The sequence below is a fragment of the Papio anubis genome, chromosome 17 (genome assembly GCF_008728515.1).
Source record: "Papio anubis isolate 15944 chromosome 17, Panubis1.0, whole genome shotgun sequence".
Taxonomy (NCBI): Eukaryota; Metazoa; Chordata; class Mammalia; order Primates; family Cercopithecidae; genus Papio; species Papio anubis.
In genome coordinates, this window is record NC_044992.1 from 22,084,173 (window position 1) to 22,105,419 (window position 21,247).

Below are 21,247 nucleotides of genomic sequence, written 5' to 3' on the forward strand. Positions count from 1 at the left end.
TGTCTTACTATGGAGCCAACACTGGTTCCCTAGTACAACAGAGATGCTTCCTGTTCCTCCTGGAGCACCCAGTAACCATCTGCTGCATGGGGGAAGTGACAGAGCAGGGCTGAGCCATTCCACTTGCTCCATTCCTTAAAAGGTCTTACATCAGTCCCTTTTGGTATAATCCATTCAAAGTCAGCCTAGGTGTCCAGCTGCTCACAGCACAAGCATGCGACAGGTGTGTTAGTTCATGCATCTGGAAGACAAATGTCTGTGCCCCAGGGGGCTGCACTCGGGGGTCATACTTCCTGGGAAGCAGCAAGCTTGCCCTGGGAGGGCATCATGCTGAAAACAGCTTCACATAAGCAGGGTGATCTAAAATGTCACCACCCACCAGGGAAACTGGCAACAATGGGATTCCAATGAGTCAGGCTCTGCCCTTCTTCCACGGTGGGGGTGTGGGCATAAAAGGCCTAACTGCTAGATCTCCCTCCCCACAGGGAGAAGAACTGGGGGAGGCAGGGGAGCCAGGAGGGGGCTGTCACTCAGCAGCTGCTAATTTCTATTCATTAGAACCTTACAAGATGAGTAGAACCGAGGTGACGCCCATGTGTGGGCCTTTGGTGGGAGGGCTGGGGAGAGAGCCAGGTATCTCCTGGGTCTGCTGTAGGGTGTGGCGCTGTGTGGGCTGTAGCCCTGGGAGCCTTGTACTCCTAGGCTTGAGATCTATGCCAGAGAGGAAGGTAGCTTTGAGGGGGCAGGGTGGGGGAGGGAGAGCTAAGCAAAAGGCCCAATAATAGCTTAGGGCCACTGATGTGCACCAACCACAGCTGCGGTGTCAGTTTGGGACCTTTCCTGGCCCCCAGCCTGTTGGGGCGATGAACGAAAGCTCCTGAATGGGTGCTGCTGGGCACACACAGTAAACATGTTGCCCATGTGCTCTGCACTGGCTGCGTGGAGGAGTAGGTAAGGGCAAGAGTGTTGGAGTTGGGCAGACCCCATTCAGACCCTGGCAACAACCCTTCCCAGCTGTGTGTGACCACATGGCAAGTGACTTAACCTCTCCAAGCCTTAGTTTCATCTTCTATGAAACAGGGCTACTCAGACCTTTGTTATGGAGTTACTGTGAGGGATAAGTGACTAAAGTGTGGAAGGTATTAAGGACAGTCCCTGGTTCAGGGTCTTGTAAGTGGGAGCTATGACATCACCAGCGAGTTCGGCTGACGGGGCTCAGGGCTCAGGATGACTGACCAGCTTGGCTGGCCCCTGCATCAAGGCAGCCAGGAGGCTCTCCGAGGCCAGGCATGCCCGAGAGGAATGCGCGTGGGCGCTAAGGTGGCGGCCTGTGGGACAGGGAGCACGTTAGTTCACACCGGGTGGGACATGCCATGCTGAACCCAGGCCAGGTGCCACCTACTGCACTAGTCGCTCTCGGGCCGGTACAGGTACCGCATCATCAGGCTGTCCACCTCCTTCTTGCGCTTCTTTTCCTCCTTCCTCGACAGCTGGTGCGTCTGCCCAGTCTCTTCACTTTCTGCAGCTGGGCCCTTCTTCACACTGGAGCGGCTGTGGCTGGAGACGGTCGAGCCGCTAGATGACGACGAGGAGGACTCAGACTCCGTCTCCGTTCTCTTTCTTCTCGACTTAGATTTCTTGCTCTTCCGAGAGCGCCCCTTCTTCCGCCTCTTGTGCTCCGAGGAAGCTTCGGAGCTGGAGCTGGAGCTGGAGCTGGAGCTGCTCCTTCTGCTCCTTCGCCGGCTCCGGCTCTTCCGGCCGCTGCGGGACCGGGACACATCAGCAGCAGAGGCGGAGCGGCGGATGCTGGCAGCTCGCTCCGGGGGGTCCAGTTGGGCGCTCCGGGCACTTTGGATGCTCTTCCTGTCATCCTCCTCGGAGTCGGGCTCCAGGCTGCTCCGCTGGAATGGAACAGGCTTGTAGCTCAAGACCTCGTTGATGGCAGCCTCCAGGTCTGGGTCCAGGTAGGAGTGACGGCTGACGGAGCGGACGCTGGAGCTAGGAGGCTCATCCATGGCCGAGGCAGAGCTGCGTGGCCGGGGTGGCACCGACAGACTGCGTGCCAGCGACGGGTGGCTGTACTGTGAGCAGGCCTCGCTCAGGGCCACACTGGCTCCGTCGTCCCATTCCTCTAGGCAGCTCCGGCCCAGGGACAGGCGGGAATCAGGGCTCTCCCGGCCTAGGCCAGAGGCCCGGCTCAGGGAAGGGCTGAGCGTCCTGGTCAGGCTGTCGAGCCGGGAGGTGCTGCGGCGGGAACCAGGCGAGCCCGACAGCGAGAAACTCAGGGAAGAGCCAGCCCTGTCCTCGCCAGAGCCCCGCCGCGTGGCCGAGGAGGCCCGGCTGACGGGTGCAGAGACGGTGGAGGCCCGGCTGAAGTCGGAGCCCCACCGCTTCTCCGGCCCCCGGCCAGCGCGCCCCCCAGTCCCTGAGAGGACAGAGCCACACTCCTCCGGCTCCTCGGACTTCCTGCCCGGGCCTGGCTCCTCCCTGGGGCCCACACGGGCCTTCCTAGGGGGCCTCTCTGGGGAGGCCGCCCGCTCGCTAAGGGAGGTGAAGAGCGAATCCGCATCCCCGGTGCCCCCAATGGAATCCTTCAAGGTGAGCCGCTTCCGATAGCTCAGGGAGCTCACCACCGAGGATGGCCTCTCCTCCACCCCTGAGGCCTCCTTAGAGTGGCTGTTGAGGGCCGTTCCGAGGGAGGGTGCGAGAACCAGCCGTGGATGAGGGCAGCAGGGAGAGAGGGAGGTTGAGAGAGAGAGAGGAACAAGCATTAAACCCAGAGAATAAAGACACAGGGGGAGGGAGGCAAAAGGAGGAGAAAACGGCAGCAGCCCTGGCAAAGTGGTGGTGAGAGCGTCGGAGGAAATGAAGCAAAATAATTTGCGTCAGTGAAAATAGCTTCATGGAGAATGTCATGTAAATTAGACTATTGTTCTATTTCATCACTTTTCCCCCTCTAAACGTTTAGTTCAATTTATTTCATTGTCAACTACCTGGAGCCTCGTGCCACTCCGTGGTGAACCACAGCAGTGGGGCGGGGAAGCCGGCATTATCTGCAATAACAAAACGTTGTTTGGCCGAATAAATTAAACCAATTAGGGGGGGCTGCTGGGTGCTTCTGGTGAGGGGCCAGGCTTGGGGAAGGGGCCTTGGAGGAGCTGGAGAAGGGAGGGAGAGACGTTACTTTTTCAACCCAGTCTACCTGCTGTCTCTGGGAGAGGATGGGGAAGGGTGTGTCCTGGAGGATCAGGATGGGCTTGAGTTGGGGGTCGGGATTCTATGTTGTGGGGGGAGCAGGGATATGGCTTTATGGGGGTGGTTGGGGGTGGGGGTGAGGGCTGTTCTTTCTCCCTGCTGCCACACTGGCCAGTAGGAAAGAGATGGGGAAGCGGAAGCTCTGGATTCCAGGGGTAGCTGTCTGTATGATCAGAGGACTATGACTGGCTAGAAAACAGGGGAGCACATTCCCCCAGTGGATGGGTATTAGGAGGAAAGAAGTGGGGGCAGTGAAGAGATTAGAGGAAGGAGAGAATGGGCAGAAAAAGACAGAAATGTGCCTGTAGCTGGGTCAAGAATCAGTGGAACTGGTGCCTCTTCTGCTGTTATTCATGGTAAGATATCAGAGATCCAGAGCTGGCCAGGGCTGTGGGATCAAGAGTCCCCTGTGCCCCATCCCAGTCTTGATTCCAAGGGTCTGAACTATCAGGAAGCTTGATCAACATTTGTTGAATGAATAAGCAAAGGTGACATTTAACCTACACCAAACCAAAGCTTGGAGCCTAATGGGAAAACATTACCTGGGAAAAATAAGGGCAACACAGCCCTGGCTAAGAAGAAACTAAGCCTCTTCCTGTGCCCACGCACATGCCAGGAGCATGCCCGGGCTGCAGTCACAAATGCCAGGCAAGAGACGCAGGCCTGCCCTCATGAGATCCAGGCGCTACTTGTCCATTCCTTGTGGCATGAGATGGCTTTTCCTCCCAGCTCAAGGCCATATGCTCACCTGGAACTCTTTAAGCTGCCATCATCAGAAGCTGCCTTGGAAGGTCCCTTGTTTTTTGACAACCAGGATTTGACCCCGTCGACCCGGTCCTCCAGCTCCGAGTCCACATCCGAGTCTCCCTCACTGTAGGGATGAGGAGCAGAAAGGTAGGCAAGGCCAGGCAAGGGATGGGTACCTGCTGCCCACGAGGGGAGCAGAGGGGGGTGCAGGGGGGATGTGGGCAGCATGCATGTGAGTCAGGGGGAGAACGAGAGAGGTTAGACAGAGCACACCATTCACAAGGAGCCTGTCCCCACTCAGCAGCCACACTGTGTGACAACCACCAAGAAGACCCTGAGGAGCATGGAGGCAGCTCCCAAGCCAGTTATCTGTGACAGGCCACTGTTTAGCTGACCAATCCAAGGAGAATGACTTAAAGACCATCCACTCATCAATTTCAGCTAAATGGCTCTGAGCTAAAAAGAGGAGCCCTGGGTCCTTCAGTGATTCCTTGAGGCCTACTCTGCTGTTTCTTTTCTGCCATTCTTCAGATTGTGGCCATAGCTGCTGTCAATTTCCATGCCTTTGTTACAAGAGCTGGGCTGCCAGCCACAGAGCAGGAGAAGAGAAGGGCTTCGTAGGATTTGGAGTTAGCTTGAACCTGGAGGTCTCCTTAGCGGATGGCAGCACCAACCTGGGCTGTAGGTTAAGGAGGCACAGGCCATATTGCAGATCCATCCTGTGGCTTCTCTGGCTTTTAAGAAACAAAGGAAAAGGGGTGGGGGGCATCGGCATTTCCAGAGGGACTAGCAACAGTTTCAGTATCTAAATTGTCTCTGGAGACCCAGTTGGGCTCAGAAAGTCCCAGACCAGAGCCCTGTCACTCAAGGTCTCCTCTTCCGTCCTCAGGTAGCCCCCAGCCCTTGCTCACAAGAGCTTCATCTGGCAGAGCTGACCTTAGCACTTGCAAGAAAGCCCAGAGGAGTCCAATTCTGAGGCTGGAGTCATGGCCCTCCCTTCATGAAGCAGCTGGGCTTGGAGATAGCTTCTGAGTTAAGATAGATTCTAAAATTCTGCAGAATGTCTGCTCACCAAGTTGCCCTGCTATGTATAGGCTAGGCTTTCTCCTTGATATAAATTTCCTTTCCTCTGTGTCAACAGGAATGGCTCCATTCCTGAATTATGTTCTTAAATAAATAGCCACACAGGCATGTGCACACACGCACACACATATGAAACCAGCAGACTGTTCTGGGGACCGTGAGAGAGTCCAACTCACGGAGAGGGGAATAAAGAGGCATATTTTATGGGCTTCCATCAAATACAGAATTATAACAAAGACGAGGCCGGCTGATGCCCCGGGTAAACAGGAGTTTAGCAGACAGCCTCGAAACTGCTAATGCAAGCCCTGTGCCTGTCCGAGCCTGGCAGATTTACTGTGGTGCATGGGCCCCATGGAACGCCAATACCACCTGATTTATACACCCGTGCAAAAAACCTCCCTCTCTAGCTTCAGAGCCTATAATTTATCACCACCGTTCATAACCATATTGATTGCCTTTAGAAAGGAGGTGCTGTATGCATCGCAAAATCTATGTCTACATGTTAAAAGCGTTTCTGTGTAAATCTCCCTTAATACTGTGCTGTTTACTGCTTTCATTAAGGTTATAGCAATAACAACTGTATCTCTAAGTAAATCGAAACATTATTTTTCTGCCCGCCTTAGTGTGCTGGGCTCAATAACTTGGAGCTGGGGCCCAGAGCTGTTGAGGAAGGAGCCACACCACCTCTCTGCCATCAGCCGGAACCTGGTTAGAGCCGCACGTCCCCATGCGTTTACGTGAGCGCACACCGGCGTGTGCGTGTGTGTGCGTGTGCAGTGTACCTGTATGTATGCGTGCCTCGCAGTGGTTTAGAATATGATCTTAAATGCGCATTTTATCAGCCCTTGAAGCTCTTACCACCCAAAGATGGCAGGGTTGAAACACACAGGGGACAGACAGTTGTGGGCTCAGAATACGAATTTTCCTCCTCACATTCAGAGCAGTGGATGGGCTGCAAAGCTGGCCTGCCTGCCCTTGCCTTCCCTTTAGTTGCAAGCATCTAGAAGATGGTCTTTTCCTTAAATAATCAGGCCCGTAAACAAACTCCAGGGGCAGGCAGGCTCAGGGGGCAGTTGAAATTTTAAATGGTCGGAATTAAACTTTGCGTCAAATGCAATTTATGTCCGGGCTCATGTGCTATTAGTTAACTGGGAGCCGAATCGCGGGGGAACAAACAAACGGAGACAGAATGGCGGGGGATATTAATTGTGTGTGACAACCAGGCTCCAGCGGCCCTCTATCACTGTTACACACTATTACATTTATCATTAGCTCTCACGGAGTCCTGTGCGCTGCCACCAGCCCATCCTGGCCAGCGGAGGGGGCCCACCAGGCAAGAGAGAGTGGGGGAAGAAATCCAATGCCATGCTAAAAAAACGACCTCTGAAAAACAACCCTGTCGAACTTGATGGAGGATCAGCCCCGCTCTGCCTGAAGGCCTGCACATCTGCATCTGCTGTCCAGCTCCCACCCAGATAGCGGGAAAAGAGAGGGCTGGATTTCCTGGGCTTCCCGCCACCTGACAGACAGCATCAGCACAAGCGCCCGCCGGGGCCTCCCTCTGCCCACGGTGCCGCAGGGAGTAAAGTAAACACATCTGGCTGTGTTCCCTTCCCCCGCCATGGCGAGCAGCCCATGATTAGCTGCCTGAATGCTTTCTCCAAACAAGAAACTGGGAGATACCCCTCACCTTCTACCCTTGTCTGCCAAGAGAAGGTGGTGGACCTTTAAAGATGAAACATGCCTGCTTCTTTCAGGCAGCTCAGACTCCCAAGGAGCCCAAGGATGTGGACAGATCCAGCCCAAACAGACTTTTCTCCCAGAGAAATAGGCCAGGGAGGTGGCCACACTTGGTTTTTAAGGGAAGAAAGTGCTGGAGCTCAGGAAGGTAAACTTCTCGAATAGGCTGCACTTTACTTTCTGCAGGAGCCCCCAGTCCTGCCCACCAAGGGTGCACGGGCCAGCCCCAGCCTTCTGGGGAGCACACCTCATTGCCCGCTCCCTGCCTCCCCTGAGGATAGAGTCAGTGTGTTAGCATTAGAGAACAGTGAGGCAGGAGTGTGGGGAGGCTGTATCCACATGCTGCGTGCAGTGGCCCTGGGGTGGGAGCCAGTGTTAGGGGTGGTTAGACACCCGCGAGGACAGGCAGAGAGCACATGCGCTCCAGTCCTCACAGTTTATTCTTTCTTTTCTGATACTTTGTCACCATGTCCTGCAAACTGGAAATAGAAGGAAGATGGTGGGCAAGGGGTCCAGGGGAAACAGATGAAATCAATGGGCAACCCCAAGGTGGACCCCTTAGCTAAGGACCTCTCTTCCCTCAGCAAGAGCCAGCTCTGGCTGGCTGAGACCAGGTAGTGGGGGTTGCGTGATAGCACTGTCCTCAAAACCTGATCTGGGCTGCCCCTGGCACCTCTCCCCTGCCCCAAAGCAGCAGGCTCCCTGCGCTGCCCCAGACCTGCCTGCAGGATGGGCCCCAGCCCTGAGGTGGGAAGCAGGCAGGTCTAGGGTCTGCCTAGGGCAGCCTTGGGAGCTTCTCCATGGCCTGGCGCCACCCCACACTGCCGGCCTTCCTTCTTCGTGACTGTCTCCTCCGCCTAAGACTACAAATCTCTTTCTCTCCAGACCATTCCCTGGGTGGGTTTTATGAGAAAATCTCTGGCATAGTAACAAGGCACCACAGCCTTTAAATCTCTGCCCTCCCCAGAGGGGAGCAGGCACCATCGGAAATGCAGCTAAACAGGGGAATAACTCATCTTGAGCGGCCAGAGCTGGAGGGCCTGGTCCTGGGGAGGGGAGACTGGCTGGGGGGCCTCAATCAGGGTGCACCTGTCTCACCCTCTGCCTCTGCAGGACAGGCTGTGCTGGGGTCTGGCAGTAAAGGGAGGGTGGGTTGGTGGCTCGCTCATGGGGAGGCAGAGGATGCAACTGTTCTACCTGGTGGCCTGGTTCCAGAGGCAGTCAAGAGGGCCTCCGTGCTGGCTGCAGATGCCCCAGAGGCCACCTCTCACCTGTTGATGAGGTCCTCATTCTCATCACTCTCCATCTCATCCTCGATGGCGGCCTGCAGGTCCCCGATGCGCTTGAATGCCAGCTTTAGGTCAGCCTGCAGGCTCTGGTTAGCAGCCTCCAGGCTTTCTAGATCCATCTCCTAGGAGGAAGGGGGCAGCCCAGTTTGCAGGAGGGCTAGCTTCTTCCCCAGATGACCAGAAAAAGCCTGCTTCAAGTCCTTCCCGGTCATAGGGGTGCTATCCAAGGGCTGACACAGGCTTCCAGAGCCTTTTCCGCTCTGCTGCTGCTGGGCTGTGGGGGCCAAGCCTCACCTGAGGAAGCCTCCAGTGCCATTGGCTCCCCGGTCTGCCCTCTTGGTATGCTCCTCCTCCCTCTCATTCTCTGACTCATGTGCAGTTTCTTTGCACCCTATCCCCAACCAGGCCAGAGTGAGGCGCACACTCAACAGCTCGTCAGGGGGCTGCCATGTGGGCCCTGTGGGGGACAGGAGGGCATTACCAGTTCGTGCTTCTTGCGGCTGGCCTCGGCCTCCTTCCTGGCAAGCTCGCCCATCTCCTCCTTGGTGTCCCGGAGCTGCCTCTGTAGCCGCTTGTTCTGTTCCTTCTCCCGGTTCTCGGCTGCAATGCGCTGATCCCGCTCCTCAGTAAGCTTCTCCATGTTTTCCTTGAGCCGGCTAGCCAGGCTCTGGACAGGCAGTTGGGGAAGAAAGACACAGCACGTAGGCCCATCAGTCAGGCAGAGGGAGGGTGTGGCAGAGCTCTGGGTCAGGAGGCCTGGGGTCAAGCTCTGGCTCCACCATTCATTGGCTACCTGGGCAAGCAATCTCGAGGCTTCCCTTGCTTTTCTGTAAAATGGGGGGAGAATAACACCTACCCCCCAGGGGTCTTCTGAGGATGAATAAGGTAATGAATGTGAATGCACTTTGAAAGATGAAAGGTGCTATTATCATTATTACTACACCAAGACTGAAGGAGTGTTCTGGGTACAGCTTGGTGGGCCTGTCGGTATTGACACTGCATGTAGAGGCCTCTTAGGTCAGCAGGGCTTCCCGCAGGGACTCTGAACCCAGAAGCCCCAAAAGCTAGATCCTGTGCTCAGAGGTAAATGGCTTTGCTGGAGTTCTGGATTAGGAGAGACTAAACAATCATCAGATTCCAAGCAGAGAGCATCTCTCTAAGCCTAATGAATCTCCTGCCAGGCAGTGGGATGCTGAGCAAAAAATGACCTGGAGACAGGGGCTGAATGTGAAGGAAGAACCCCGCATCTGCTTGTGATCCTGGTTCTACCTCTGACTGGGCCTCCAGCCTCTATGTCCCTAAAATAACAGAGCCAGGCTGCAGGATTGGGCCATTCGTGTTTAACATCCTATGAATCTAAACTACAAAACTCTCCGAGCAGAAGGGAACCTGAGGGATAGAGGTGTGGGAAGGGCCTAGGCCCAAGAGAAAAGGAGATAAGTCCTGTGGGCCTGTCCTGTGTCCACCAGACTAATGGCCTCTTCTGTCCCTTGATAGCTTTGTGACCTTAGGCAACCTACATAACCCTTCCTATATGTAAAATGGGGATCAAAATATTATCAGCCAGCCTGGGGTTGGGGTGGGCAGAAAATAAATTCTTAAGTTTCCCCTAACTCTCTCCAGCTCTCCTGAGGACTGTGACCCCGTCTTGGGAGGGTCACTTGTGCTCTCTTCCTGTGTCCAGGTTATTAATGCCCTCTAGACGCCCACCTGTTTCTATCCCTACCTAAGTGCCTGCTCCATGGACTGCGAGTTGATGGAGGAGGTGACAGGGCTGCCCCTCAGCAACCACACTTATCAACACAGGGCCCAGACAGAACTGACGGTGTGGAGACAAAGGCTTATAAACTCAAAGAGAACTTAAAAATAAGGCGAGAGGAGTGTAAACCCAGGAGATAATCCTTTCTGCCTCTCTCTTGCTATCTGCTCTGCCAGAGATGGAAGGCGCTGGCCCATACTGGCTTTGGGAGACCAAAAGAAAAAGGATTGGTCCAGTGTGGTGGCTCATGCCTGCAATGCCAACACTTTGAGAGGCTGAGGCAGGCGGATTACTTGAGCACAGAAGTTCGAGACCAGTCTGGGCAACAAGGCAAAATCCTGTCTCTGCAAAAAATACAGAAATTAGCCAGGCATGGTGGCACATGCCTGTGGTCCCAGCTACACAGGAGGCTGAGGCAGGAGGATGGGAAGATTGCTTGAGCCCAGGAGGTCAAGGCTACAGTGAGCCATGATCGCGTCACTGCACTATAGCCTGGGCAACAGAGCAAGACCCTATCTCAAAAAAAAAAAGAAGAAGAAGAAGACAGAATGAACTTTATAATAACGGCAGAGGAGAATGGGATGGGAAGAGGGTAAGAAAGAGAAGTAAGATTGGGGAGAGGAAAAAATATCTCACGCCTGTAATCCCAGCACTTTGGGAGGCCGAGGTGGGCAGATCATGAGGTCAGGAGTTAAAGACCATCCTGGCCAACATGGTGAAACCCTGTCTCTACTAAAATACAATTTTAAAAATGCACGTGCCTGTGGTCCCAGTTACTCAGGAGGCTGAGGCAGGGGAATCGCTTGAACTTGGGAGATGGAGGTTGCAGTGAGCCAAAATCGCACCACTGCACTCCAGCCTGGCAACAGAGTGAGACTCCGTCTCAAATAAAAAAAAAAAAAAAAAGAAAAAAGAAGGGAGAAGAATAGGGTCATAATCAAGGAAAAGGAAGAGAGAGAGAGAGAAAGCAGAGACAGGAGGGCAGAAGAAGTGAGGAAGAAAGGGAATGAAGCAGGGAAGGGGAGAGGAGGAGAGAGAGGGCAGATGAGAGAACAGACTCCAGCCTGCACAGAAGTGGCACCATCCGCTGCATATTTATGACCCTGCCAGAGAACCGGTTGAGGGGAACAGGCGGGGGGGAGCTCGTGGTGGAGGAAAATATGAAGACGAAGAGCTAAGCTGCTCTGGTCCCTTGGCAGAAAGCAAGCACGGAAACAGAATGTAAAGCAGGCGGGCTCCATGGTACCCAGAGAGCAGGCCAGGCGGGGCGGGAGAGAAGCACCTGCCTGTCAGCTGGCCTGGCAACGAGGCACAGGCCTCTGAGGAGTGTCCGGGGGCCTGCCCAGCCCTGCTGAGCATGCGCGGCTCCAGTGCTGGCGCAGCTCTGCCCTGTTTGGTGCGGCCCGGGAGAAGCGGGAACCCACCTCCAGCCGTTTCACTTGCGTCCTTTCAAACTCCAGGCGTGTCTCCAGCTCCCGTATCTTAGCTTCCTGCCTGCTCACCAGGGACTTGTCCACCATGGACTGCTCCAGGAACTCCACCTGGCTCTGGAGGGCTTGTAGCTAGAGGTGGAGGGCAAGAAGAGAAGAAAGAACTGAGCCCAGAAAGTGAGGAGGATACGTCTGGGGCAGGCAATATCACCACGGTGACCAGAAGGCGGGAGGGGTAGAGAGGGATGCACCTGGGAGGAAAGAGAATGGAGCCCTGGGCCAGAGGCCTCCCCCATCTGCCCTAGCGCTTGGCACAGATCTTGCCCTTCAGAGAGAAAGGAGAACGCTAAGGACTGGAGAGGGAATAGAGATGGGAAATGAGGCAGGGGAAGCCCAAATGTCTGCTATGGTAACATGGCTCCAAGCCTAGCCCTTGCTCCTAGTTTATGTTGCTCTGTGGATTACTGATGGCAGAGAAAAGTGCCTTCTAAACTGTGAACTTGGGGGTTCGTCCCACACGTAGTGATCCTGGCACTCTCTCCCAAGGGAGCCCCTGGTCCTCACCTTCTCCTGCAGCTCCTGCTTCTCTTTGTTGGCCTCTTCTAGCTGAGCTTGGAGATCATTTATCTGAGCCAGGTCCCGGGAAGCCTGGGAAAGGGGTGAGAGCATCAGAAGCAGGATCCCCCATAAACATTCAGCCAGCCCAGCCCAGCTGGAACACCAGGGGACCGAAGTTCTCACTCCATCACCTCCCAAAACAAGCGGTTGTATGGGGGACCCATGAGGAGGACCAGAAGGATGATGGCGGTGCAGAGTGTGAGGGGCACTCCTGGCAGGGGTACCTGAGCCACGGCAGCCTTGTGCTTTTTCATCAATTCGTTCATGTCTTCCTGATCCTCCTCTAGCCGGTTCTGGATTTCATTCTTCTCACGCTGAAGGCGGCTCAGCTGCTCCTCCAGCTGGACAGAGGCAAAGACAGATCAGAGGGCCTCAGGCCCAGTGTGTCTGTGGGCTCCAGCTGCCTCCAATGGTGGGGGCATTGTAGAGATGATAATGGGCTGTCTGCCCCCTGGGGTGGGTCCCAGGACCAGTGATGCTCAGGGAGCTGCCTGTCCTGCTCCGGACCAGGGAGATGAGGGAAAGGGCTGTGTGCAGTACAGGCAGACCCCGGGCCTCTGAGCTGAATGACAGCTGCTTCCTGGCAGCTCCTTTGAGGCTAATGAGAAGGCAGAAAAGGTCTGCCCAGAACAAATGACCCATCATCCTGGCACTATCAGTCCAGGCCCTGCCTGCGTGTACTCTGCCCCCTTCAGGCCCCAGGGGAGGACCCCTCAAGTCTGCGAAGGTCTCCTGGCTTAGACTCTCATTTCCCCTGGGACTGCCCACTCCCTGGGCATCCAGCCCCCACAGCCAGTCCCCTCCTTGGGGGAGGGGAAGAGAGATCCAACAGCAGCTTCAGGAAATGAATGAATCTATTAGCCTGTAATTCCAAACCACAATGACTGTGTTGGCTCCTTCTCTGCCCCATCCATCTTGTTACTGGGCTGTGGGGAGCTGGGGAAGCCTCCGCCAAGAAATTTATTAACTCAGATTTAAATAAAATGGTAATTTTATAACAACCTTTTTTAACACAATTAAGGAATTTGAATTACTCACCTGAAAACTGCTGAGGAGCGCAAATGTCATGGGGATAAATCAAGCCTGTGAGATTGGCATCTCTCAGCAGCTAGGTGACTAGCTCAGGGGCCATGAAGCCACTAGCCCAGCCCAGCCTCCTCCCCTGCCCCATTCCCTGCCCAAGGAGGTATTGGTGGCCACATCCCAGTAATGAATTCTCTGCCGATGGATGGGCTGTGGGAGAGGTGGGGAATTAAAAAGGAGGCATTAAATAAGAGCTCTAATTAGCTGCCGCTTGGGCTTGTCAGTGGGCTGGACAGGGGGAAGGGGAGGGAAGCCAAGCCATCCTGTCCTCTTATCGGTGCTTCTGCTAATCTCTAGGCACCTGTTTACGTCCCTCAGTCACATTAGATGCCTTTATTTATGGTGTTGGGGCCTGCGGCCAAGCTCCCGCAGGCAGGTGGTTAAACAGGGAGATGGGCCCTTGCTGGCTCCCTCTTCTGCCCGCTCCTCCCCGAGGCCTCTGCTCAGGGTGGGGAGACGCAGAGCAGGGGGGCCTGCTCTTCCTGCAGCAAGTCCTGGCATGAAAGGACCCGTCACAAGTCCTGACGTGGAGGAACCTGTCTGGGGTGAAGGGAGCCACAGAGGCAGCTCTATTCTGCCTCAGCCCCCCGAGCTCTGCCCCGGGCACCCTGGCCCCTCACCACTGTCTTGGCTTTGGCGATGTCATCAATCTGCAGGTGCAGGTCTTCGATCTCTACCTCCATTGCTTTCCGTGCTTTCACGGCTGCCGCACAGGTGAACTCTGACTCCTCCAGCTGGACAGAGACCACCCCCGCCCCAGAGAGAGATGTCAGTCATTCCCTGGGGGCAGGAGGGCTGTACAGGGAAGAGTGAGCCCAGATGCCCTCCTTCTCCTCCTCCATTCACTTCAGACCCCAGGGCCATGGCTGTGTGGTGGTGCATGCGTGGGCATCTCCTCCTGTGACAGGGCTGGTGGGCACCAGGCCCCATCCACACCACCCTGGGCTGGGCGGTGAGACAGTAAGGCACACGCAGGGCCTGGGGAGTCTAGCTGCTACATGTGGCTCTCCCCTCTATCCTGTCACTTTCCTTCCCAAGGACTCACGAGCCACTGAGAGGAGTGAGAGAGAGAGAAAGAGAATGGAAAAGGTAAGCTCTGTTGTGCCTGGATCAGCCATGTGCTCTCTGGGGATACCTGGTTCTTGAGCTGGGCGATCTCTCGCTTGCTGGGAGCGCTGTTCTTCAGGTGGTCCAGCATGAGCTGGGCATCCGCCAGCAGGGCCTTGGTGCGCTTCAGGTCCTTCCGCAGCCGCTTCTCTGACTCAAAGTCCCGCCGGTTCACCTGGGTGGGCACCAGCAGTTGGGGTTCTGGGCTCCACACAGGGCCTCCTCCTATCTTACCCAAGCCCACTCCTCACCACGTCCTCATTATCAGTGTCCCCATAAGGATCCTGGAAGAGCCAGGATCATGCCAACCAGTGGTAAAGGGCTGGGTGTGCCAATGTATGGTGATGCCTCCATCGAGGGATGATGATGGGCTCTTTGCAGCACCCCTATCCCCCTGACAGCTCTGTTCCCGGCTCCCCATCCCTAGGATCCCCACTCCTCAGGCTGCATGGGCAGGTAGCTGGCCAGGCTTGGCAGGTGGAGCGTCCCCTGACCTGGTCGCTGAGGGTGGCGAGCTTGCCCTCCAGCTCCCGCTTCTCTCGCAGCACCTTCTGCTTGTCCTCATACTCTTCCTCCAGCTGAACCTCCATCTGTTTTAACTGGAATACCATGGGGACAGAGACCCGTCCATCCCTTTAGTACCTGGTGCCAAGCAGGCCCCTTTGGTTCTGGGTTCCCCACTCCGGGAAAACAGTGGGGCAGGCCTGAGCACAGTGATATTGGCGGAGGAGTCAGAACCTACATTTCAGGTTTCCAGGGTTTCAAAGCAGCCTGGGAGGGCGAGGAGGGATGGCAGGCCACATGCGGTGGGGCTAGCCAAGACAGAATAGGACACCTCGCCGCACAGTGGAGACCTATCCGGCCAGGCTGGCTGACTGCAGACAGCACCAGTACAGCGCAGCACAGCAGGGGCACAGGGGGCTGCCCCTGGCACAGAAAGCAGGGAGCGTTAGTTCCTCAGGGGCTCAAGCTTCTCCACAGACTCTGAGCCAATACATCCCTGCCAATGCCAGGATCCCGAGAGGCGCTTCCTGGCCCAGAATGACAATGGAAGACAATGTGGCTGAGGTAGGGAGGCAGAAAGCCCCTTACTTTAAAGCGGCGATGGGAAAAGGTGTTTACGCTAGGCAGGTAAGTACTCAGATACCTTACCTTCTTCTGACACGACTGCCGGGCCTCCTCCACCTCCTCATCCCGACTCTCCATCTCCTTAGAATGGGTCTGTCTCATTCGCTCCATCTCCATCTCCAGACGCAGCTTGGCCTGGAGGTGGTTGGAGTAGGGTCTGGGTTCCCTCCCCAGCAATGCCCACCCCCTTCCCACTTGTGTGTGGCTCTCCCTAGGCTCATGGGCTGAGAATGTCCACCAGCCAGTTCCCTTTGCTGGCACCTTGCTCTCGTGGCAGCAGCTTCACCAGAGCAGCTGAACTCCCTTGCTAGTGGTCTGGCATAGGCCCAGAGAGAGGTAGCTGGGGTGGGGACAGTCCTGCAGCTTCTCCGTCTGCCTGCAGGCTCCAGCTGCCTGAACTGACTTGGTGGCAGGCTGGTTGGGCCTGTGGCCCTCAGCTGCCATGTATCCTGAGCCCTTCCCTACTAGAGCTCCATCAGATTTGTTTTTGTGGAAAGTTCCACGACTGCATCTTTATACTGTGGCTGGCACAGATCAGGTGCTCACTCCACATTTTGTGAGTAGGTGAGTGAGTGAACACATGAATGAATGGAGGCAGGATCCTCTGGCCCATGCCTGAGGCTGGCTGTGGGGATGGTGGCACCCCTCCCTTGGCCAAGCTCTCCTGTACCTGCTCCAGCATCTGGATGGTCCCTGCCTGCTCATCCAGCTCTTCTTCCTGATCCTTGACTTTGGCCTCCAGGTCCCGGAGCTGTTTCTTGACCTTGGCCAGAGAAGCCTCATCCTTGGACTCTTGGGAAGAAATGTCCTGGAGCTCTGCCTCTAGTGACACAACCTTCTGGGTGAACCCTGCAATATCCATGTCTTTTTCCTGGAGCAAAAGAGATGAGGCTGGTGCAGGGCTGACCCCAGGTTGTGAGGGGGACAGGGCACAGACGGTGGGTGGCCCTACCCACCTCTAGTTGCTGCTTCAGGCTGAAAGCCTCAGCAAGGAGCATGTCCTTCTCCCGCTGCAGCTTCTCCCGCTGCAGCTTCTCCCGCTGGGCCTCCTCATGCGCCTGCGAGAGCTCACTGTCAAACCTGCAAGGGAGCGTGGCGGCTCTATCAGATGGGGAAGAGCCGGGGTCCCCCACACAGAGATTGTCAGGAGGTGGTGCCATGGACAGCACCCAAGCAGGGGTGGGGGGACCCATGCAGCCCTAACGTGGGGCCAGTGGCAAGGTAGGGGTGACATTTAGAGGTGGCAGGTCAGGCCACTGAGGCCCTATTGAGCAACTGGGTCTGGGATAGGGAGCACTCAGGCGAGCCCTTTCACCAAGTAGGCCTAAGAGGGACCCCTAGCCTGCTTAACAGGCCCCTCAGGAGTTAAGTCTCTACATTTTCCATTTCAACACATCAAACAATGAGAGACCCAGGTGAGGGTGGGGTGGGAAAAGGGTAGAGATGAGCACCCTGCTTCTACTAACTCACTTTCCACAGTTCGGTTCGGCAACTGTAAGAGCAACAACTGGCTCCTTGTCCCTGCCTCTGGGCACCAGCCTTTGGCCAGGACCATGCACCCCAGCAGTGCTGGCAGGACACCACCAGGACACCCCATACTGGGTTCAGAGCTGGCATTCCTACTGTGCCCAGCTGGCCACATGCCTCAATGGGCACACAGGGGGCCTCGTTCTTCACTCCTCCACTTCCCAGTCTTCCATTTCCCGCTAAATATGCAGCAAATTGCTCAAATTCCTCTTACCACCTTCCCTGAATAGCTAATCAGGTTCCTGTGGAAGTTGAACGCTCCCCTTACCCCAACCCCACATCAAAAAAAAGTAAGAAAACTCCGGGCAGCTGAAACCTAATAAGTTGCCCAGTGGGGAGCACAGCAGCACGCTAACTAGGCCGAGCTGGTATTGTCATTGCGTGCTCAGAAGGGGGGTCGAGCTAAGGGTGCCAGCCTTTGGGTAAAGGGGTAGGGTGGGGGCAGAGATGAGAACGAGGGAAGTGGCGGTCAGGGTGTCAGGTGGGAGGAATAGAAAACCTTCCTATTTCCCCAGCTGGGGAGATGGTGGTGGGTCCAGGAGGCCAGGGGTAACCCAGAGTCACTGGAAAGGCTCTGCCATCCTCACTCCCAGGGTCGTGGGTGTGGGGATACCCCTTCACAAAGGCAACCGGTGCCTCTGCTGAGAAGCCCTTCCCCCACAGAGGAGAAATGGGTGCTGTTCTTGCTCCCCAGGGCGCCCTGCTGTTCCCAGGGTGTGTGGGTTCCTCAGTACTGCTAATGAAGGCGTCCCATCCTCATTCCCAGCCCGGGAAATTAATTTAGATTGGATTTTCTCCTGTGAGGGCCACCCCCCTCCTTTGTATCATTACCATAATGAGATGGAAGTGGCACGGTAGTTTAACGACATTAGTCAGGAGAGAGTGTTTGTGTAGCTGAGGCAAGTGAGGGAGAGGCAGAGCTGGGGGCCGGGGGCAGGGACATAGCGGTTCCTGCACGGGCCCTGGTTGATGCCCTTCCTGATGGGGCCTGGCACAGGGTGACAGGCACGTGATGCGGGGAGCACCTCTGAAAGCAGAGGCCTGGGCAGGCCTTCAGTGGGGACACAGCTCGAGTCCACCCTGGAGGTCAAGAGGGGGCCTCTTCACGTTCCAAGATGAGTGACCAGGCAGGCAAGGGCCCTGGACAAATTCAGATCCTTCCTTCTTTCTTCCCTGGAGGGCGAGGAGGCAGTCCTGTCTGTGGCTGCTCCAGAAGGTTCTCTGGGCCCAGGGCAGGGGGCCCACCTACCTCCTCTGCTTCTTCTCCAGCTCGTGGTTGCGGACCTGCTGGCCCTCCAGGTGCAGCTTGGTATCCTGCAGCTCAGCCGTCAGCCGCTGGCACTTCTTCTTGAGCTGCTGCAGAGTCCGCTGACTCTCCTCACTGTCTGCCTGCAGGTCCCCGAGCTAGGGGCCGAGACGGGGTGCATATACAGAGAGGCCCGGAAGCATTGGTGGAGAAGGTGAGGAGGGGGAGGTGGGTAAGTGAGGGGAAGACCCAGGGATGTGGGAGGAAGTAGGGTCTCCCAGGGTACTGAAGAAGCTCTAATGATAGCCTGCTCCTGATTGCCCCTGCACCGAGAAGCTAACATGCCAGCCTCCCTGATCTGTCCCAGGCCAGGCCTGCCTGGCCCCAGCCTTCACTGGACTGACACGAGGCACCAGTTCCCCTCCGGGTCCTCTCAAGCACAGGCCTCGGCTCCTCCCCAGCCTCACCCGCCGCTCCAGCTGCCTCTTGTTCTGCTGCTCCACCTCCAGCTTGTCCTCAAACTCCTGCTGGAGCCGTTTCTTGGTGAAGTCCACCTCCCGCACAGCCCGCTCATACTTCAGCCGCCACTCGCCACCTGTGGGGTTGAGGCAGACAAGGGAGGATGGAGGTGCTGAGAGTCCCCAGAAGGGGCAGAGGGGAAGGAGGATGGGGCAGGGGGAGCAGCAGGTGGAGTCAGCCAGGGCTCAGAAAGCTCTCTGTAATGACGGCTTCCTCCCAAGGCAGAAGGAGCCACTAGCCAGGAGAAGACCAGAGCGAGAGATGTGGCTACATGTGCTGTGCCTCCCCCAGGGACTGCTGGGACCACGGCCCTCAGTCTTTGTCATGATCGTGGTTGTTACAGCTCTGCCTAACAATCCCCTGCATTTATTGGCACCTCTGCCTTCTCATCTGTTTCTTTCACTTTAGCTCATGGAGGGGAGACAGGCCTGGACAAGGGACATGACTACCCAGGGGTGGGCATCAGGGCTCGCATCGCAGGCCACTGCCGAGCTGCTTGGGCCTCAGGCCCACCTGCATCATCATCATCCACTTCCCCGTTGATCTCCGCTGCCCGGATGAGACGGGCCTCCATCACTTCCATTTCCATAACCTCCATCTGCTTCTTCAGTGCATCATACTGGGTCTGCAGAAGACGGGGTTTCAGGGTATGCCATTCTGTCCCCTCATACCCACTCCCTGAACCACACAGACCATGCTTACATGCTTACCCAGGGCAGACAGGGATGCTGGGCTAGGGGTGAAGACGCCAACTGTTTTTGGGGGGAGCCAGTGGGCACTATGGTGTGGCAGTCACCAGCCTGCTGTTCTCACCCAGGCCCTGCCCTCACCTGCAATTCCTTCATCTCCTTCTCAGCCCGGAGCCTCTCTGCTGTCTCCGCGTCCAGCAGCTGGGAGGCGGACTCTCCTGTGTTACGCTCATCTGTCAGCTCCGATGTCAGCTCCGAGATCTGGGGTTGGGGGTAGGGAGTCACCACCAATTGAAGTGCCTGCCTCACTCAGCCAGAACACCTGGGGGACCTGCAGGGGCTGCGTCTCCCTGCAGCCATGCCCAGTTGGTGTGGTGCCAGGAGTCACTCACCCGGCTCTCCAGCCGGTCACTGTTGAGCCGCAGCTCGTTCCGCTCCTTCTCCACCTTCTCGAGCTTGCTCCGCAGCTGCTGGATCTCCTCCTAGGGTGGACCAAAGAGGGCAAAGTGAGCCAAAGGCACTGCGAGGGGTTGGGGCCCTGGGTCTGCACCCCTGTAGTGAACGAAGTTGATGAAGCTTGGGCCAGGACACCATGGGAGGAAGCATGTCCCCAATAGCAGAGCCACTGCCTCCTGGGAATCCTGTCCCTAGACCCTTCCCAATAAGCTAGAGATGCCCAAAATTTTATCGTTAAGAGGCTGCCCAGGGGCTGAGCCAGCACCCCAGAGGGACATCTTCTGTTTGCTGAGTACATTTCAAGGATGTGAGCTCTCTGGACTAAATGAAGAAGCGCTTGGAAGTTCAAGCTAAACCGGCAAGGCTTCCCCTCACCCAGAGACTTGGCCCTCCCAGGCTGTCACATACGTCTTTGTTCCGGATCTGCTCCTCTGACAGCTGTACTTCAATGAGGGGCCTCACTGTGGTAAAGAGCTTCCACCAGGGCCAGTCCTTCACCCCTTTGTTCTTCTTGATGTTCTTCTGAACACAGCGAATGGCCAGGTCCTGGATCTGCAGGTGGGGTGGGGGTGGCGCACAGTGCGGTTCTCAGTCACCTTGGCCAAGCTCGGCCCAGGATCCTCCCCACCATCAGCACAGGCCCCCAGGGCTGCTCCTCTGGCCTCCTGACCCCGAGTCAGATATTTCCCATGCTCCCCCTTGCCCCAGGCTCCCTCCATCCCTCAGAGGGTGGGCAGCACAGAACCCAGCCCTGGGAGCACCGCGCTGGGCACTAGCCGCTCCGCTGCCATTAGGAATAATTTCATCTGCTTTATTTGCTGCCTGATTATTTCCAGCACCCTGGCCTAGCTGTGCTATAAAACCTAATCTTGCTGAAACACAAGAGGCGGCAGTGCTGGCTGTTTTATGGACTTGCTAATAAGAAAAGGAGTCGCTGACACAGCTCCTTAATCTTCATGGAGCAGCCTATGATCCAGAGCCCACCTTTGCCTGGGCCCTGATTCCCCTACCCCTCAACAAAGCCCTCCAACCAGGCCCCGTTGCTGGGCACACCAGCACACTTGCTGGCACCAGGGAGCTGCCGTTCCCCACCCTGGCCCAGGACATGGTGGCCTGGGAGGTTCCTGCCTCTTCTCCCCCTCATAGCCCCCACCCCAGGAACTTGGCCGTGCCCATCTAGGTTGCGGGGGGAGGGGATGTCCCTAGAGCAGCACCTTTCTCTTCTTGAAGTGCTGGCGGGCCAGGTAGCCCCGGCAGGCTGCTTGGAAAAGGGTTAGGTTCCTGCTGGTTTGTTCGTCCCGCTGCTCCTCCAGCCGTGCCAAGGTACCCGCCCGGAAGAACACCTGTGAAAAAGCAGGCCAGGTGAAGGCAGGAGACTGGGCCAGCCCAGCAGAGGAAAGGGAGGGAAGGTGAGGAACTGGAGAAACAAGCCGGCCAGGGAGTACAGCCCTTCGCTTGGGAAGAGCCTCAAAATCCAATTGTCCAAGAGAGGAGGGGAGGAGCAGGAAGAGGCCCTGGGAAGGCTGAGGGAGAAGGGGCTGGGGAGGTTTTGGCAGGGGAGGAGTAAGGTG

General features: G+C 56.4%; 1 protein-coding gene across 19 annotated transcripts in view; it reads right to left on the reverse strand.

Annotated features, from left to right (window-relative positions):
- The window catches only part of MYO18A (myosin XVIIIA), a 106,074-nt gene that overhangs the window by 4,775 nt on the left and 80,052 nt on the right, over window positions 1-21,247 (reverse strand). For 12 of the 19 annotated variants that reach the window (XM_009189997.4, XM_021928877.2, XM_021928876.2 and 9 more), the window contains 21 exons: window positions 20,891-21,019; window positions 20,085-20,228; window positions 19,613-19,702; window positions 19,362-19,481; window positions 19,045-19,156; window positions 18,480-18,607; window positions 18,016-18,170; window positions 16,196-16,319; window positions 15,910-16,110; window positions 15,264-15,374; window positions 14,606-14,710; window positions 14,140-14,286; window positions 13,625-13,738; window positions 12,146-12,262; window positions 11,868-11,951; window positions 11,298-11,435; window positions 8,596-8,781; window positions 8,097-8,236; window positions 7,260-7,304; window positions 4,004-4,126; window positions 1,403-2,676 (listed from right to left, as the gene is read on the reverse strand). In XM_009189997.4, coding sequence (XP_009188261.2) covers window positions 1,407-2,676; window positions 4,004-4,126; window positions 7,260-7,304; window positions 8,097-8,236; window positions 8,596-8,781; window positions 11,298-11,435; window positions 11,868-11,951; window positions 12,146-12,262; window positions 13,625-13,738; window positions 14,140-14,286; window positions 14,606-14,710; window positions 15,264-15,374; window positions 15,910-16,110; window positions 16,196-16,319; window positions 18,016-18,170; window positions 18,480-18,607; window positions 19,045-19,156; window positions 19,362-19,481; window positions 19,613-19,702; window positions 20,085-20,228; window positions 20,891-21,019 — 3,783 coding nt within the window. In that variant the 3' untranslated portion in view covers window positions 1,403-1,406. The remainder of the gene's footprint in view (window positions 1-1,402; window positions 2,677-4,003; window positions 4,127-7,259; window positions 7,305-8,096; window positions 8,237-8,595; window positions 8,782-11,297; window positions 11,436-11,867; window positions 11,952-12,145; window positions 12,263-13,624; window positions 13,739-14,139; window positions 14,287-14,605; window positions 14,711-15,263; window positions 15,375-15,909; window positions 16,111-16,195; window positions 16,320-18,015; window positions 18,171-18,479; window positions 18,608-19,044; window positions 19,157-19,361; window positions 19,482-19,612; window positions 19,703-20,084; window positions 20,229-20,890; window positions 21,020-21,247) is intronic. The other 7 variants (XM_021928881.2, XM_021928884.2, XM_021928882.2 and 4 more) reach the window with 3 other exon arrangements.